The sequence below is a fragment of the Diorhabda carinulata genome, chromosome 3, assembly GCF_026250575.1.
Source record: "Diorhabda carinulata isolate Delta chromosome 3, icDioCari1.1, whole genome shotgun sequence".
NCBI lineage: Eukaryota > Metazoa > Arthropoda > Insecta > Coleoptera > Chrysomelidae > Diorhabda > Diorhabda carinulata.
In genome coordinates, this window is record NC_079462.1 from 20,937,761 (window position 1) to 20,956,390 (window position 18,630).

The 18,630-nt window shown below is 31.1% G+C and overlaps 1 protein-coding gene across 2 annotated transcripts in view; it reads right to left on the reverse strand.

Moving 5' to 3' along the window:
* Positions 1–1,981: 1,981 nt before the first annotated feature.
* Positions 1,982–18,630, reverse strand: part of LOC130891504 (uncharacterized) — an 88,710-nt gene continuing 72,061 nt past the window's right edge. For both annotated transcript variants that reach the window (XM_057796300.1, XM_057796301.1), the window contains exon 2: positions 1,982–8,496. In XM_057796300.1, coding sequence (XP_057652283.1) covers positions 6,786–8,480 — 1,695 coding nt within the window. In that variant the 5' untranslated portion in view covers positions 8,481–8,496 and the 3' untranslated portion in view covers positions 1,982–6,785. The remainder of the gene's footprint in view (positions 8,497–18,630) is intronic.

An 18,630-nucleotide genomic window follows, 5' to 3' on the forward strand; every position in this document is an offset into this window, starting at 1 on the left:
TGGCCTTTTTCGACAGTTATCTGTATTTAAATGGCTAAATCAGTGACGTTATTACATTGGACTTTATTCATATTTTGGTAAGCATATTTTCTACTTCTCTACTGCATGTTATTAAAGTAGTTTCCTAGAAACCTGAAGGGAAATATTTAATATAATTCGAACAAGACGTTATCTTTAAATTTACGAAACTATACCGAAAGTTAATCACGTTAACACTCCTCTGATAGTAAGAGGATATTCGTGATGTTCTTAAACAAAAGTGGTAAGTACTATAAACCATACATAATTATACATTAAACCATATTTCTATATTTCATGTTACGTCGTTGTATTACGTTAGGATAAATCCAAAGGCCGAATAAATCATGGTTTGTGATCATGACTATTATTTAATTAACTTGATTCGATCGTGGATATACCATAATTTGAAAGAAATAGTTAGATTTATTTATTGCTTACAATTCTTACTATATTATGTTTAAAAAAGCTAGCAGTAAGCAGAGAAGCAATAAAACTTGATTCTCTATTTCAAGAAGATAAAAGTTGACATAAAATTTTCTACAGTAGTACAGTGATGTTTACCTCAATCTTCTATTTAAATAATCTGATTTTAGTATCATCTCGTTACGTGAAACTTATTTCATATATATTCATAACGGTTGTTATGAATATTTTCAGTGAAATCTTATAATATAGTCGATTGTCTATTATTATCACTAGATTTACTATGAGATATTACAATATAACTCGATTATACACATGAAGTAGTTCTAGTTTCAGGTGATTTTGTATTTTTCAGTCCAAGAAATATTTAAAATTATGTAGATTAAGGTTGATAGACTGATCTATAAAATGCCTGTCTTGACAGATAGATATTACCACAAAGGTTGCCTAATTTTGAGCTTCATTTCAGTTTTTTTTAAACAAAAGAAGAATTGTTAATTTAGAATTATTTTTTCCTAAAAATAAATACTATTGAGAAAATAATTTGGCTTGAAAACTATATTGGTGACTGTTCTTTAAGAGCTTCAAATTACATTAATTTGCTTACGAATCTTAAACAAGGGTATGCAAGCATCGATAAGCTCAACGATTAGGACGTCCACTATAAATAAAAATAAATAAATAAAAACCACATAATGGAGCTAGGAAAAAAATTATACACTATTTTAAGAGAGTATTTGAGTATGGGCGCACGTTTCCTCACAACGGAACTAAAAAAACAATTTAATCATTCACAGCGCTGTTTGGAGCTGTTTAGGCAAAATAAAAATGATATTTTGTACCATGAACTTAACAGCAGTTTGACAAAAGCCGTCCGAAGAGATAAAAATGGGAATGCTCCAGCTCGGGACGGAGATATTTCAGGTAAACGAAAAGGTAGTCCAAGAGAAATGAATTTCCAAAATTTGCGGAAGCCGTATTTTATAAAATTCCAAATAACATAATAAAACATCCTTGAAATTGGTTAAAATTCTACGCCTAATATTGTCACTACCTTTTGTCAAATTAAAATAATAAATTCGTTGCTCCAACCTTCAATCTTCAAACAGATAACGTGGTGTTTGTGACAAGTTAAAAATGGCATTATTAGTAGCTAAGTAGAGATTACAAAAAAATGGTATAATTCTTTGGTGCTGCTCAGCAGAAGGATGTAAAGCAAAGTGCCATACCGATGGTGGTAAATTAGATTAGGTTAGGTTAGGTTAGGGTAGATTAGATTAGGTTAGGTTGGGTTAGGTTAAGTTAGGTTAGGTCAGCTTCATTTTTTAATTAAATATTCCGTCACAAGTCTAATTTCTATGGCAACCACGATCATGAGTTGGCAAATTATAGAAAAAGTTAAATTTTTATGGCGGGTATTAAAACTAGAGTTGGCGCACACCCAAACAGTCGTCTGGCAAGTTTTCTTTTTATCTGGTAATACTTACACAAATTATTCTTAAGGGTCTGCTATAGTGGAGGAGAATAAAACAAACCATTTCGACACGAAATATAATATTGAATAAAGTTTTTACATATATACAATTACGTAATATATAATATACAAGTATAACTATACATTTTCAAATCTCCATTCTTATATAATTATGTAATCTCTAACATGTTAACCTTGCACATTTGAACATTCATGTTAAATACCTATGAGTTTTATTGATATTTAAGAGCTTTTTAAAACCAAACATATATGTCGTATAATTCTATTTTTATTAAACAAACTAATTGAAAATTCATCCTACGTGAAGAAAATATTTGTGAAATTACGTAATGTAATAATGTTTACTTACTGTAATTCTATAGATACTAGTTTGTGTATTTTGTGTTTTATAAAAAAGCATCGAGTTATGTAATATGATGCAGAATAAACGTTGGATTAGATGAAATGAGTGGATTATTCCCTATAGTCGACCCGTGACGGATCAAATTTTTTGACGTTTATTGGAAATAACATTGTAACATAGTAGTGGAGCTATTTACTAGTGAAAATTCAACTCTACAGCTTCGGTAGATTAAAAGAATATTTTATGGTTTTTGTAGGTCAGAATCATTTTTTTAAAATGTGTTAAACTTTTTAGAGTATGTAGTTGCTTTCATTCTTCAGTTCAACTACTCATTCAGTTGTTTGTATTGGTTAAATTAGTTACATCACTGACCATTACGGTAATAAGAGGACGTGGAAAATGTTACTACAGAACGTGATAAAAAATATTTGAATCCCACTGAAATTATTATACAAAGGTTAATAAGAAAGTAATTAGTAATTATTCGACGTCCCAACAAAGTGAAACATGTATTCGCTACCAGTTTTTTCGATATTAAAATTATTCTAGTTGAAAAAAATTATTAGCATGTGTGTGAAGTGAATAGAAATAATGTAATTCAAAAATATCGAAAGATTATAAAAAAACCATCACAGAGTTGGAAAAGATTGTCCTAAAATGAAGAAAGCTGAGCGAACGGAGGCAACTTCGATATTTTTATACACCTGCATTCTCTAATAAATCGAATCTTAACAGATCAATAACACCTGAGTATGTTATTGATCATATTCATCAACATCGTCATCATAATATGACTTTTACGGAAGAATATTTCACAAAATTTGTGGGTTCACATTCTAAGACAAAATCCAAGCGTCGAAAGTTATGAGATTTTGCAGATTGATTTAGATAGAATTCAATTAGGCAAAAGTAAATGAGTAACTTCAATCTCACTAAGTTTAGTTGAATCTTATGAGGCAACTTAGTTTTTCTTATCACCTTCATTGGCTGATAGATCGAATCGGAACAGTTAACGAGACAAACGTGTACAACTGAATTGCGAGATAGATGCTAGATAGAAAGGATGCTTAAGATCACTACTTTTTTCTTGATAAAACTGCAGGTTGATCTAACAGTATATTCTACTTGCCATATATCAAATCTGGTGATCTTGTTGGTAATTCAGTCCTGAGTATTTTATTGATCATATTCATCAACATCATAATCGTCATAATATGGCATTCATGGAAGAATATTTTACAAAATTTGTAGGCTCACATTATAAAACAAAACCCAAGCATCGATATTTATGAGATTTTGCAGATTTATTCAGATAGAATTCAGTACATATCAAAATAAGCAAAAGTAAATGAGTAACTGTCGCTGGATTTCGTTAAATCTCATGAGGCTCGTGCCGTTTGAACCTTATATCAGTATACGGTACTGAAAGAACGTGGCAATTGAAAGGAATAAATTATGGCGTTGTCTTTTAGAATGATCACTTGATACTTCAAATTCATTTTCTCGAATGTGGTGTCACAATAATTTCGGAATAGTACTGTCAAACTTAGCAGCTATAGGAGAGCAGTTCTAATTAACTGCCGAAGAAAGTTTTTGCATTGTAAATTCCGAACTTACAAGGTAAACCATTCCCGAGAAATCCTTAATTGATCATTCGCCTAATGTTTTTCACTTATTTGCGAGAATAAAGAGCTGATTAACATCACGTTGTTTTGAAGACGACAACGAGCTGCAGTTGCCCGTCACGAGATCTTAGGAGGTAGAATTCATTGATGAAGGATGGTACATCGTTATGTTGTTATTTATATACTTCTTTATTCAATTTCAAAACATTCGCTATCTGTATATTCCTCTCATATTGATCGGAAGAAAATGCAATACTAACAGCATCTACTATTTTTATAGAATAACAACAATTTTTGGTTTCAAAATGCTCTCAAACTTCTAAATATATTTAACATCGACTATCGTACATTGATGTTAGTTTACACTAGGTACAAGTTGTTGTGATTAGTTATCTCACAAATTTCATGTGTGTCAAGTGTTATTAAATATCAAGCACTTAGTTCTCATTTATTATCTGACCAGAATAAAAATTTGTATATTATTTCGATCTCTTAAGACCAATATATACTATACTCAGTACTACATTAAATTGTACCTATATATCGGAAGTATTTTCAACCGTTTCTAACCACAAAAACTTTTTAATATTAGTAATATCCCGTTTTACACATAAAAATATAAGGAACCCTCATTTTCTTATTGGCTTTATGTTTTTTAAATCGTCGGGCTGAGACTCCATATTTCTTTTCATATGTTTATGTCCTTTTCATTATAGTATTCTCCAGAGTTCTTTCTTTATTTAATCCTCTATGGGGTAAATCCATTGCTTCCCTTAGTTCACTTCCTCAATTATTATCTTTAACAATTATTGACGTTTACCCTGATATTAATCGATTTATTTTGTAGCCCATTACAATGTCTTCTATTTTAGCTTTGTGCTTTCTACGTATTCCCCAATTCTTTGTTTCTGATATTATTATAGGAAGAAATATGTATTATTTTTTGTGCGAAAATGTATTTGTTTGTCACCTATGCTCGTTTTATATCTTGGTACTGTATAATCTTGTTGGTTTATTGGTTATACCACACGAAACATCGGTTTTTGTTCGATAACTGCATACATTGATATATATTCCAAAGTAAAGTATATGATGATTTATTAAAACTATATCAAATATAGAGAAAGACTAGTATATATCAATTTACTTTATGACGGTATTGATCTGATTCAACTATATGTTTAATCGTTCTCAATAAACTTGGTGGTTGAAACTACAGACTTTCAATCACGCGGCAAGGTTCAGTTGTATTTTTGTACGTTTCAATTTTTATTTTTAAACAAATAAAAATTAAAGTAGTTAATACAATATGATGATAAAAACAAATACAGCTTCTACATTCATGTAAATCTAATAAAACATGTTTTATGAGGTTTACATTGGGCTAGTCACACAAATTTTATGAACTACCAGTATATTGATACTAAAGAATTTTTATTGGAAATTATTTGGGTGACAAATCATTCAATATTCACGTGAGGATATCACGTGAGGAATTTATATTTTAGATTCCCAATAATGTAGAGATCTTGATTTGGAGCAAGTAAAAACAAAAACAACAAGAAAAGACTGGTTTCACTAATATAATTTCCTCCAACAATCTGTTTTAATTCATATAAAATGAAAACTATTATTTTTGGTTTTTCCTCTAACTCATTTGCACTGGATTCTTTGCCACAACAATCAATTTTGTTAAATTTAAGAAGTGGGTTACTAATTTTAATCGGTTAATTCTTGTTTTGTTCACTGCATTTTCGAACAAATCAAGAGATGACACTCCAAACCACTGTTTTTTAACTGTATGTATGTCAAACTGGAATATGAACATTTTGCAACATAGTCTCGACTAACATCTGAACAGTTGTCAAGTTTTGGTAATAGATATTTGTTACCATCCTCAAAAAATTTTGCTGCCTGATCGTTTAACAGTTTGTTCTAAATTGACACAATTGGAAGATCATGTTATTAAGTCAAGGTTGTATGCGTTAAGAACCAGTACTTTCGAAGTTGCGTCTTTTTGTCATTTTCGTGGTTGTGTGGGAGAGTTTGAATGATGTCAAAAACTGAATTTTGGTAAGCAATTCACATGCACCGCCAGGTAAAATATTAGTATCCTTGTGGTAGTAGTACAAAAAGGAAAAAAGTGTTATGTTCAATTGGGGTAAACATATCTGGCAAAAATTCACATTTAAAAACATTCTATAGAATGTCTCCATTTACTTCAAATGATGATAAAATTGGTTTTTTATTGGCATCTAGAATAATATATTACTGATAAATCAAAACTTCGAGAGTAATATCTATTAAAACAGCCTTTACAATTGAAAAAGACCTAAAATAAAGACGATTCAACAAAAAAAACTTATAATTAAAGTTCTAGGAATTAATAAATTGAAGGAAAAATAATGTATATTATAAACAATAACTTTTCAGGTCTACATATAAGTTCATCAATATGGTGAACTTTGCTGGGAAACTGCTGCTGTTGGTTGTGTTTACGAGTATTACATAAAAAATTAACCATTTTTGACTATTTCTTTTTATATTTCAAATATGGCATCATCTGTAGGAGACAACAACTAGGAAATTTTATATTATTCTTCAACATGTAGGAATTATTCATATAACTTTGATCAGTTTCGTAGCAGTGCACTACTATTGAGCAAGTGTAAATACGTGACGTTATCATGTTACATTCGCTAACTATATGGCAGATTTAATCTGCCTAATTTAAATCAGGTTCAAGTGGAAGCATATATTTATGGCTTTTAAGGTTAATATTTGCGGTATGATGAAGTAAAAATGTCTTTATATTCAATTCTAGCTGAATTCCTTTTATATCCTTGAGGATATTCATCAATAATTTGCAAAAAACTACTCATACAACTTGTACCGTAGTATATGCACTAAAAGTTACCTTTTTATCATTTTTCTTCTTATTATTTTCATCTTTATTGACTTTGATTACACTTTTCAAATTATTATCTTTATTTACTATGATATTTCTGTCACTAATACTCCATTTTCCATCTACTTTATCAGTTCCCTCGTCCGCAAACTCTCTTAGTTTAGGACTTAGCCCAAAAAGTCGATTGTTAATATTTTGAGCATATTTTTCACCTCTTAAATAATTGGATAAAGATAGGTTTGGACTGTGCGCTGAGAAATGAGCATCCCCTCTTTCTATTAAATTGGTAGTGTAAGATGGAGGGTAATCTTGAGTTGTGTCTATGTACCGGTAAGCCATAGGTATAAAGTTTCTGGTTTCTGATCTACTTCTTGGTTTCTTCAACAATCTTGGCATTGAATTAGTCCATCCATCAAAAACTTTGCCTCGATTTGATGTACTGTCTAATTTTTTCGATTCATACTTGAGTATCTCCTTCTCTTTAGGCCTTAGAATAGAAGTTATACTCGGTTTTCCCAATATGTTGAAATTCTGTAATTTCTTAGGATGCGGTTCGTTTAGGGAACTTTTTATAATCAGCCTATTTTTATCTAAATTTTTAACTGGATCGAAGCTCACGCTCACTCTCACAAATTGGCCGCTATAAATATCTTGTTTTTCTTGAATAATAGGTGGTTGAGGAGCTCTACCTTTCCTTCGACGCTGTGGTCGTTTAGGGGGTTCCAAAAGATCTTCCGCACTATTCCAAACCTTCTTCAATTTAGTTTCATCTTTGACTAGATTTGATTTACTGTTGTCTAAATGTAAGATGTTCTCTATAGAATTGGACTTGGTCTCTATTTTAGCTTTTGGACCTAGTTTCGAATTAATAGTGTTGTATTTAATGTCGTTGATTAGTTGACTTTCTACTCTTTGTCTTGAATTCACATCTTTGAACTTGTTTTTTGACACGTTCTCAATTATATTCACTGGAGTAGTAACATCATCTATGCCGGTATGTACTTCTTGCTTCAATGTTCTGTTTTCTGCTTCTCTTGTAATTTCTATATGAGTTACTCCATTCTGATCAGTTCTCTGAAGTAAATTAAACCGAGTGTTCAAATTAGTCCCATAAGCTTTTTGATTTGCCACCGCTTTCAAAGTCGTAAAATTTGTATAAAAATTTTTCAGATGTCCAACATTATCAAAAGCAAATACTAACGCTTCATTTTTAATAACAAAAATCAGTATATTGGTGCATTTGACATCAGTGTAACATATGCAATCGACTAGATTAAAACTTTCTTTTTCCAACAACTCTTGCTTCTTTGCTTGTGGTTCGAAAACCTTGGCATCTGGTGTTTCGATATCAGAATCACTACTTGAGGAGCCGTTGGCAGAATCAGTCTCAGTATTCGGTTTGCTTTCGCCCTCCGTTAATTTTTCTGTGGTAAAACTATCGTTGTCACTAGATACTATGGATAAACTATCTATATCGGATTCGAATCCTTCATCTGGTGACGTTGAATTTATTTTTCTATCCGGTTTGGATAGTAGAATTAAATTCAAGTGGCAATTATTGAGCTGCAAGTCGTATTCTAGTAGAGGCGGGGACTTCCTTTGTGCCTTTTCTACTAGTGTTGACAGGGATGTAGTGGAGACTTCTCGTAGAAGTAGGACTGGCATTTTGCGATAGCATTATCTGAAACAAACAGAAATCTTATTAGCTTCATTATCAAAAGTTAGTTTTGTGAATTTTCAATAAATATATAAACAAATCCATATGTTAATAACATATTGATACCTATTGATACGTAATATGATAAAGCTGTTAAAATAATTCACATTTTCAATTCAACCAATTTTTGCAGACTATTTAAATATAAATCAACCAAATACTATAGTAGAAAATCTCTCTGCAATCAACAAAAATATTTACAAGATACCTTGGATGATGCGACAAAACAGGATAATGTTTGAAATGATTACAAAGAAAGAGAGAAAGAGAATTTGTCCATAGAAATGCTCACTGATTCAAATGTAAGGAAGATAAAAATAATCTGAAATTTTTTATCCACCTGATATAAATCGCCGGTTCTCTTCATTCTCAGACTTTTCATTCTTAGACTGAGGTAAGAAGGTCAATATATGTTAATAAGAATTGACAAATCTAAATCTTAACTAACTAACAAAACTCTAAATCTAATTTGCTAAGAATTTACTAGGTGCCAACAAGCTGGTCTATGGAAGAGAGTTGTTTTCAATAGGTCCCGTAGATCTTTAGGCACTACATTGCAGTTGTCCTTAAATTGGTTGAGTTCGTAGATGCGAGGACTCATCGTAGAGTCACCACAGAATGATAGGATCGTCGATTGAGACTATTGGCTCCTAGAGACACATTTAGTACCGACAGAGAAATCCTAATTCATTAGTTAGAAGAGCATGGATGTATGTTGGTCAAGTATATCATCGAATACGAATTTTAAACCTATTACTGCCAACATTGTATTGTTCCTTAAATCTGAATATTGTCGTCGCCGTTTGTTCTGGTGTTGCAAGAAAATACAGTGAGACCAGCAAAGTATTCTTCATGCACTATTGTTAGGGAAAGGTCAGGAGGCGACGTGAAAGATGACGGTATCTAGAATTTGATAGGAAGCCTCAAGTCTACAGCACCATGGGTGTTTTAGTATGGGGTGCTATTATGATAATAGATTTTCAATGAAGGCAACATAAAAGCACGCTGCAGTTCAGAAAGTAGTATAAATGTATGTCAATTCATACCTTCAATAAACCACACGTTGCCAGAGCTTTCATGGATCAATATCATATCAAATGTTTTCATGGTTACGAATATTGCTGAACTAGTCATCAATTTAAAGAATCTACATGATTATTGAACTTGCAGTATCTTTCCGAGACTTTATGAGCACTCTCTAAAGTTAAAGAGATAGCTTCGAATGAATATCATAAAAAGACCAATAGATACCAATCAGCATGGTACCTAGCTGCATTAGTAAGTGAATCGCAAGTTCATAACACATTATTGATCCAGCTATTTCAGTAATATGAATAACGAAACTAGAAATCATTCAATATTCAGTATATTTTCCACAAATAAATTATATGTAGGTGTTTAAATTTGTTTACAGTTAGTGTAAGATCATATTTCCGAGTATCTCACTAAGACATACACTAAGAATAGTGGAGTAATGTGAAACAGACTTATATCTATCGCAAAACAAAACTAACATAGGTTTAAATAATCCTGTTCAACTCGCATCCAAAATCTTTACTGGCTCAAGTAATGAAATCAAATTTTCCAATCTATATAAGAAAATGTAAAAGCTTCTTAAATATGTAGATGCTGTGAGAAAATATAAACGTTTTGTTATAAAGTGCCTAGTGTGACTGTTTACTGTTATTTAAGTCTCGAGACCAGAGTTTTAATGCACTAATTTGAGATTCAAACAATTGTTAGTACTTTTGTAAGGTGTTTAATTAATGAATAAAGTTGTTTCAAAAAGAATTTAATCAAAAATCTTCTGACTAAAATTGGTTTTGTTATAGAATAGCTTACTCTATATTCAATTGCTAAGCAAGCCTATCCGGGGTTTAAAAACCACGTTCTGTCAGACAGTTTCGTAAACAATTATCTTAGAGATTCCAAGCTCTCTATACCATTTTCAAAGAGCTGCTGCTTTTACAACTACGTTTAAAGCTTAGTTATGGTTAATTTTCTTCATAAAGAAATACCATTATACTTGTCTACGCAAGTTTTTACTCTAACAGTATTATTACGATTCAAAAAAAAGCTTAATTTACTCATTGCTCCAACAACTTGAGTGCTGTTAAAAAAATTCTAGCAAACTATAGGAGAAAATTAGCTCAATATTAAAGCTGTTGATTGAAAAAATGGAGTTCAAATAAATATGGGAATGTTATTGGATATATGTATCCTCAAAAATAGGGATAATATCCGTGTCCATTCCTTACATTTATTCAAAAGCTCATAGTTTGAGCAGCTTAAGATGTAATTTTATGATTTATTTTTTCTCAAATATTTTTTCTCAAATTCCGAGAATTAGGTACAGATTTCATATACACCTCCATGATTTATTTTTTCTCAACTATTGGGTTGGATTGCTGATTAACTTTTTTAACATTTTTCGAGTTTCTTCTGAATTCAAGTTAAGTATTTTATCTCCCAATATTATTCGTATTATTTCCAACAAACACCTAACAATTTATTATCATCTTACCCAGACCTTGTATATGAATTCTCATATTTAATTAATATATATTGAACGTGAAAACCCTCAACCGAATCTCCAAATGTTACTTCCTGTCCATTTCTCTTGTGACTATATGGTTTTCCAAATTTAATCTTCCTGCCGCAAACAATTAAACCCAAAAAGCCCCTATCCGGGAAACACACTTGAAGCAACTGGTTTTAATAGACTTTTTAGCCGTTTTTACGTATTTTTTGTAAAGTGAACAACAGGTATGTTTCTCGTTGCACCCTATTTCCTTGTTTGATGCATCAGACCAAAACGAGTGATTTAGCATTCAAGCCAAATAAAAGAAATAATTTCTGCCTAACGTATTATATATTATATTCATTTTGTTATCAAATGGCGTGTTATAGTAGTTGAGACATTAACAGATCAAAAGGGGTCTAATTTTTAAAACTGAAATTTTTAAAAAGTGGATAGGAAATGAAAAATTAATTCAACCCGCTTTAGTCATATAATTAACGTTTAATGTAAAACTATGTAGTAATGCAATTCAATCAAATATCTCAAAACATCAAATGTTAAACATAGTTTAGACATACTTGGTGTTATCAGGACAGCAACGTGCCTCCTAGTTTCAATTCTTAAATCTGAAGCGAAGTTAATTTTTTTTTTCAGTTTCTATTATCATTTTCAAGATAATTCATAAAATTGTTAATAAAACGATATGAATTATGACTTTAGACAAATGACGAAACTGTAATGGGAGTACCACTCTAGATTTCATCTATATAGAAAATCCAGAGTAAGCCGAACATTGTCACCCTTACCTTCCAGTAGGACAGTTTGTATAGACTGGTTTCCATTTTCTAAAAAATACGTACTAGACCTGAAGGTTTATTAGTTTGAAAACTGTGTTTAACCTTCCATAAAAATTGGCGGATTTTCAATGTTTTAGTGGCGAAAATTTGTATGGCCATAAATAAGAAAGTTACAATCATTAAGGAAACAAACATTGTGCAGAATGTTCTGGTTTTCGATTATAAACCAGTTTTGAAAAATCCAATTTTATTAATTTGTAATTTTTTTACTACATCGTAAGACATTTCTACTTGTCAAGCTACAGTAAGTACCGTGAAAAAGTTTGATGGAGTTTCTTCTCTATATTAACGAAACTATCCATAATTTTCATAATTGTCAATAAAAAAAAGATTTAAGATAATAGAAGTTATTTCTGAGAATTAGGTACAGATTTCATATACACCTCATACCTTACACGTTGCCATTTGATCCTAATTTTTTAGTGATTATCTGCAATTTGCTCAATTAACCAAAATATTTAATTTTCTAAGACTAAAGTCTTTTTCACCATCCACTTTTAGTTGTCTGTAGTTAATAATCAATAACGTAATATAAAATGATGCGTGATCCAACTCTGGAGATGCGCTCAACCTACTGCGATCAACATAATTCAAAGATTTCAATCCAAAACACTAAGAAATCAGGCGGATGCTCCGTGGTATGTCAGGAAACATACACTCCACACTGATTAGATAGAAGAACTATCCATTAACGGTCCACGCACGAGAGGACTACGTAGAACTTGGCCCCAAAACCTACTAGAACATTGATAAATAGTATATGAGAATTAGCACTAACGAATGCTTCCCTTTTGAGTCAAATACAGTCAACTAATTTACTTAATACTCACATGTGATGTAGACTGTAAATATGCAAATAATGAAAAAAAAATCATAAAAGTTCTCTCATAAAACTCACAAAGTTTTATGAGCTACATCTAAAAAAATATTTTATATATTTTCAAAATTTACCTATAACCATTCTTGTTTAAAGCCCGCCTATGGAAAATACCATATGACAAGACATCACCATATTATAACATATCAGAAGAAATGTACGTGACTTGTGGACATATTTTGTTGTTTTTCTTGCAGAAAATATGACATTTGTACTAGGATGTCATATTATAGATAAAAATGACATAAATTGTTGTGACATTATGAGCTTTTTGCAAACATTATTTTTAAAAATAGTTTCTCTAGGTGGTGAAATACAAAAGTCATTCTTTACTTCGAATAAAACGCGTTTTCCTTCAAAATGCATATAAATTGAAGGATATGAAAATATTTCAAGGTACAAGTTTTTGAATAATTAATTTATAAATATTGTTAGATTGCTAAAGTAGATTATGATCCCTCTGAGAGCTACCAAATAATGTAAAAAATTATTTGTTTACGTACTAAATACGTTATTACATATAGATTGAAAATGTGAATTCCAATAGTATTAATTTTACTGACTCTCATTAGTAGAAGGGGAATTTTCACTAGTGTTGACACTAACAACAAGACCATAATAACAATCAAGATTTTGGATTGCCAATAAGATCAAAAAATGTCAGGTTCTATTGACTTTTAACAAAATATTGCATTAACCTGAAGGTATTATTTTATTCAGATATTTGTTCAGTGAATAGTTTTTCGTAATCTGAAATTACCACCAGCAGATGGTCAAGAAATACCGGAAACAGTTCTTCAAGTTTTTATGATATCAATCGCAATTTGCGCACTATGTACAGTGTAGATATTGTTAATTAACGATAATATATTATATGTGATAGGTTTTATATCATTCCCTTGAATTATGACATTATAAGTGATTACCTTTATCGGTTATATTACAAGATCACAGATAATATTCGATTTATTTCCATGTCCCGAGAGTACCTTTTGAGAGTTCTTTCGAAAAACACCTAGAATAAAGAGATTTATTTGGACTTGTAGGGCGTTTTGGTTTTCACCAAGGGACTGTACTAATATGTGCTGAATGAGCAAAAGGCCTCAAACCACATCAATTCCACGGAACAAATTCGATAAAAGTTTCTGTCCAATTCGACTTATGTATCAAGTTATCTATTGAACTCTCCATAGATATTTTCTGTAAGAGTTCAGCAATAATATTACAATTTTTCTTATTCTGTACCTTCCACACGTTTCACGATAGTATATCATTTTTTTATTAGTAATATTAGCACAAAATTCCTTATTTCTATGTTCACGAAAATACTATTCCCAAATATTCTAATATATTTTTTGTGATATTTTCTGGTGCTAAATTTCAGTTTCTTGATTCTATCACTGTAGCTATAACCGTAAGCAATGTTATGGAGAAATTAACAGTACTAATAATAATTATTCCTAATTACCTAATTTTTTTAGATGTATCCGTTTTATCGATGGGGTCTCATATACAAATTTCAAATTCTCATAATACTTACTAATTAATAATAATAATCCAGAACTTTATCAATACTATACTAGCATCGGTTATTACTTCATAATTTTCAAATCAAAATATCCCATAAACGGTACATACTATCTAGTCTTATCAAGTGTACCTTTTTGGTGTAAAATTAAATGATGTTTAAATTCACAGGAAATTTTGCTTTATAAATCTAGCATTAAAAATGTTATGTTCAATACTACTTGATACATACCGTGTAACTAGTACCCTCTATGAGAGTCAAGACTTAAAAACAAATTCATTGGATGTATCGGCTTCCTAAACATATTCGTGTGAAATTTCAATAAAATGCTGCCAGTAGTTGCGGTAAAATCGTAAGATGTTTTTTTTCTTCAGCTCCCTTTATCTTGCGTTACAAAAATTTTATTCTGAGCAAACCTCAAATCATATATTTCCCAGTTTCTATCTATCCTAGATACGGGATCAGAGTACAGATTCAATTTAAGTTTGTGAGTATGTGATAATCAGTGTCAATTTTTGTTGCGAAGAGAATGTTGAACAATTTCTGGGAGACTTTAAAGATGTTGAACAACGGTATTAAACCTTGAGAGCACCAGTATTCGAACCACTTCACTATCAAGTTAACTACATTGATGCACATTGCATTGACTGGAAAATCTGATGAATATTGAGTATGCGATTATGGAATAGTCAGGACAGTTGCGTTTAATATGAGAAATTGAGTCAAAAATACACAAATTGTGGTAAATGTCAAACAATCTGAAATGATGCTTCGCAATAGTTGCGATATAATACAATTAATAATGATGATGACTACGCAAATATTATAATTTTATTTATTGAGTCTCACTTGATTATCTATTGGCATTGAAAAAAATTGCTTCATGAGGCAAACTTAGATAATTACAGTTGTTATTAGTTGGGTCTAGTTGGGTCTAAGTAATTGCGTAAACTATATAAATTTATCAAAAATCACCTTGTTGTACAATTAGTTGAATATCGTAAGTAAACAAATAGTGGAAACATGTTAAATAGTACTAAAAACCAGTATATCCAACAATTATAACTTTAAAAATATGTTTAAAACTTCCTAGGCAACTCGTAATATTAAACAACAAAACTAATTGGTCGTTACGTGATTTCAAACAAACATTTAAGGAAGTATTTATCATTTGTTATGGCTGGTCTTTCCGAATAACATAAAATGATGCCGTATTAATGGAAAGCTTCGAAAAACTGTATTTGCAGTGACTGATTTTCTCTTCATACATAAATATTAACATCGATAGCCACTCTCTACTTAAATAGGTTGAATAAATATTTTATTAACAACACATCGCTTAGTAAAAATCAATAGAAACTCTCTTAACTACTAATAAAATTATTTAGTATATAAGAGGTGTCACCTTTTCTTTACTTTAAAGGAATACGAGAATGGTCTAGAAGTACCTATGCCAACGAAGAAAACACAAAAATTTCGGAAAAAATTTATTTATTTTTCAATGTAATCACCTTTCAGTTCTACACCCTAAGAATTGTACAATTCCTCAAAATAGCCAATAACTGTCGATATCACCTCTCCATTGTTGGAAAATATTTGACCAAGAGATCTTAATCTGGCAAATAGAGTGCATGAGATAGCAAATCGAATTTTAATTCATCAATTTTGGCAATTGCATGAGTGGAAGTGTGAGCTGGTACATTGTCTTGATAAAACAAAACTATCTTGTTAGCCAAATGCGGCCGCTTTTGTTTGATTTCTACGCTTAAACGTTACAATAAATTCGCATAATACTCGTTGTTGATAGTTTTCCTTTTTCAAGGTAGTCAATGAAAATTATCACACGGCGCATCCCAAAAAACTGACGTCATGACCATACCTGCAGATGGAACGGTCTTTGCCTTTTCAGTTCGTTGTTTTGATTGTTCTTTTGTTTCGGGTATGAAGTAATGGACCCATGTTACATTTATGGTTATGATCCGGCGCGAAAATGGGAACAACGACGCTGTTTTTGTTCCATTGTGAGCAAATACGGCATGTCAAATTTTCAGTGAATATGCGATATCCGCACTCTTCGAAATGCTTATTATGTCTGCTATCTCGAGCACTTCCAGTCGACGATCATCTAGTACCGCTTTTTGGATTTTCTCCAAAATTTCCAAAAGTCGTTACCTCAATTAATCTACCACTGCGATACTGATCTTCGTAGGTCAAACGGCTTCGTTTGAACTATGCTACCCAATATTTTCCTGCTGATAACTAAGGAGCAGTCTCAACCAGCTCTTAAATTGGTCGGGCTAACGTTTTTCAAATAGAAGAATTGTATCCCTTAATGATAACCAATTTTACCATGTTTACAAATTCACTGAAAACCTTCACTATTGATAGCTGCCAAACAAATACTAATCAATGTGGCGTCTTCAAACTTGAAACATATGCTGAATAGACTGAGTACTTTCCAATTCATTTGTATTTTTGAAGCAACTACCGCTATCCTTAGGTCAAGCTAGGTACTTCTGGGACCACCCTCGTATATTCACTGGATTGCATTTTTAGGTGTTGAATCGCACAATGTGAGCTGGTGCATAATTTTCGGTAGAGTTTTCAGATAATAATAACATGTACTGTTACACTTTCACTACGTAATATAATCCATATAATCGATTATGATTTTTATACAGTGCAATTTCATCATTTCTGTTATAAACGAGATAGAATAAAAAAGATCAAAGAAAAAAACTGCATTATTAATAGTATAAGGATAATCACTTGTCATTACTACTAGCAATTTCAATGCTTTCTCGAAGATTCATTGATTGAATGAATAAAGAATATCACTATTTTAATAACTTTCTATGTATTGATTGTTGATTAAACACTTTTAAAAAGAGAAGTCAATGACTATGTTAATTGTATTCATAAATTGTACATTGATTTTGTAGACGAATTCTTATGCGAACTCACTAATCTGCACATACCTTGTCAGGGATATAACGACGACATAGTCATTAACGCAAAGGGATGTTTTGATAAAATATATGTGGGTGACATAGTTCATAGAGAACTCAACTCAGCATTAAGTTGTCCACCTGAACAAAACCTACCTAATTACATTCACCATGAAGAAGAAACTCAATCTCAAACCCCTTAAGCTAGACGAACTAGCATTTGTATGAAAAAAGAGGGGAATTATCTGGAGCTTCCCCTAGATAGAGAACTCTTCTGGAACAATAACATGCAATAGATAACCACTAAATCCACGAAAACCTTGACGGCATACAGAGACTTCACAGGAAAGAATTGGAATTGTAATCTGAAAATTATTGATGAGCAAATAGTCTGGTCTTGGTCCTGGTCTTGCAACCTCATATGTGTCATGGATCTTGCTTAGTTCCGTCTTGGTTTTGCTGCAAGAGTCTTACAGGTCTTGCAGTTTATTATTGATCATAAACAGTATAAGTATACGAAACCATCTTATGAAAGCATTTTGAAAAATATGAAAATCTATTATCTGCACCATCCCGCAAGGGATGTGAAATCTGTATTTTTTTAATGGTAGGTAACTGATTTCTCTAAAACTGGAAATTGTTTATGAAATGAAATTAAAACATTTTCATTCATGGTCGAATTTCACTGGAATCTATGGTAAAATTAGTTTCTGATTTATTAATACTAATAATAGGTACTAACCATTTTTTAAAATTGAGGTTGGTTTTTTTCGTATTTTCGTGCCAAAATACTTACACAACGGTTCAAAAAATATACCTTGTATTCACCATATTTCGTACCAATTCAGATAATTGTTTTAAGACATGTAAGAAAAAATTGATATCAACATAAATAGGTAGATATTTAGAAAAAAAACGCCACGCAACAATTGTGAAATTTTCTTATTAATCAAAAATCATGTCGTTATATCATACATAAACTTGGAAAATGGAAATATGAGAAACAAAAAGATATATTGAAACAGAAAACGTAAACAGATTATTTCATTTCTGATGCTCAAATATATGGTAGACAAATAATAAAATTTTCTCTTAACCACCCCCCTTTAATCAACCAACAAACCTCCATTTTGAATGGGTTTACAAGATCCTCGTTTCACAATGAGTACAATTTTTTATTTTATTAGTAAGTATTATCACAGTTAATATTGTTAGTGGAACAATTTGTTCAGAAACAAATTTTCATTTAAATTAGCTATACTTATTCAATTTTCTAAATATTTTAATGATATTTTGAGATAAGAATACAAAAAAGCGGTCTTGGACTTGCACAAGTCTCGCACAACTCGGTCTTGGTCTTGGTCTTG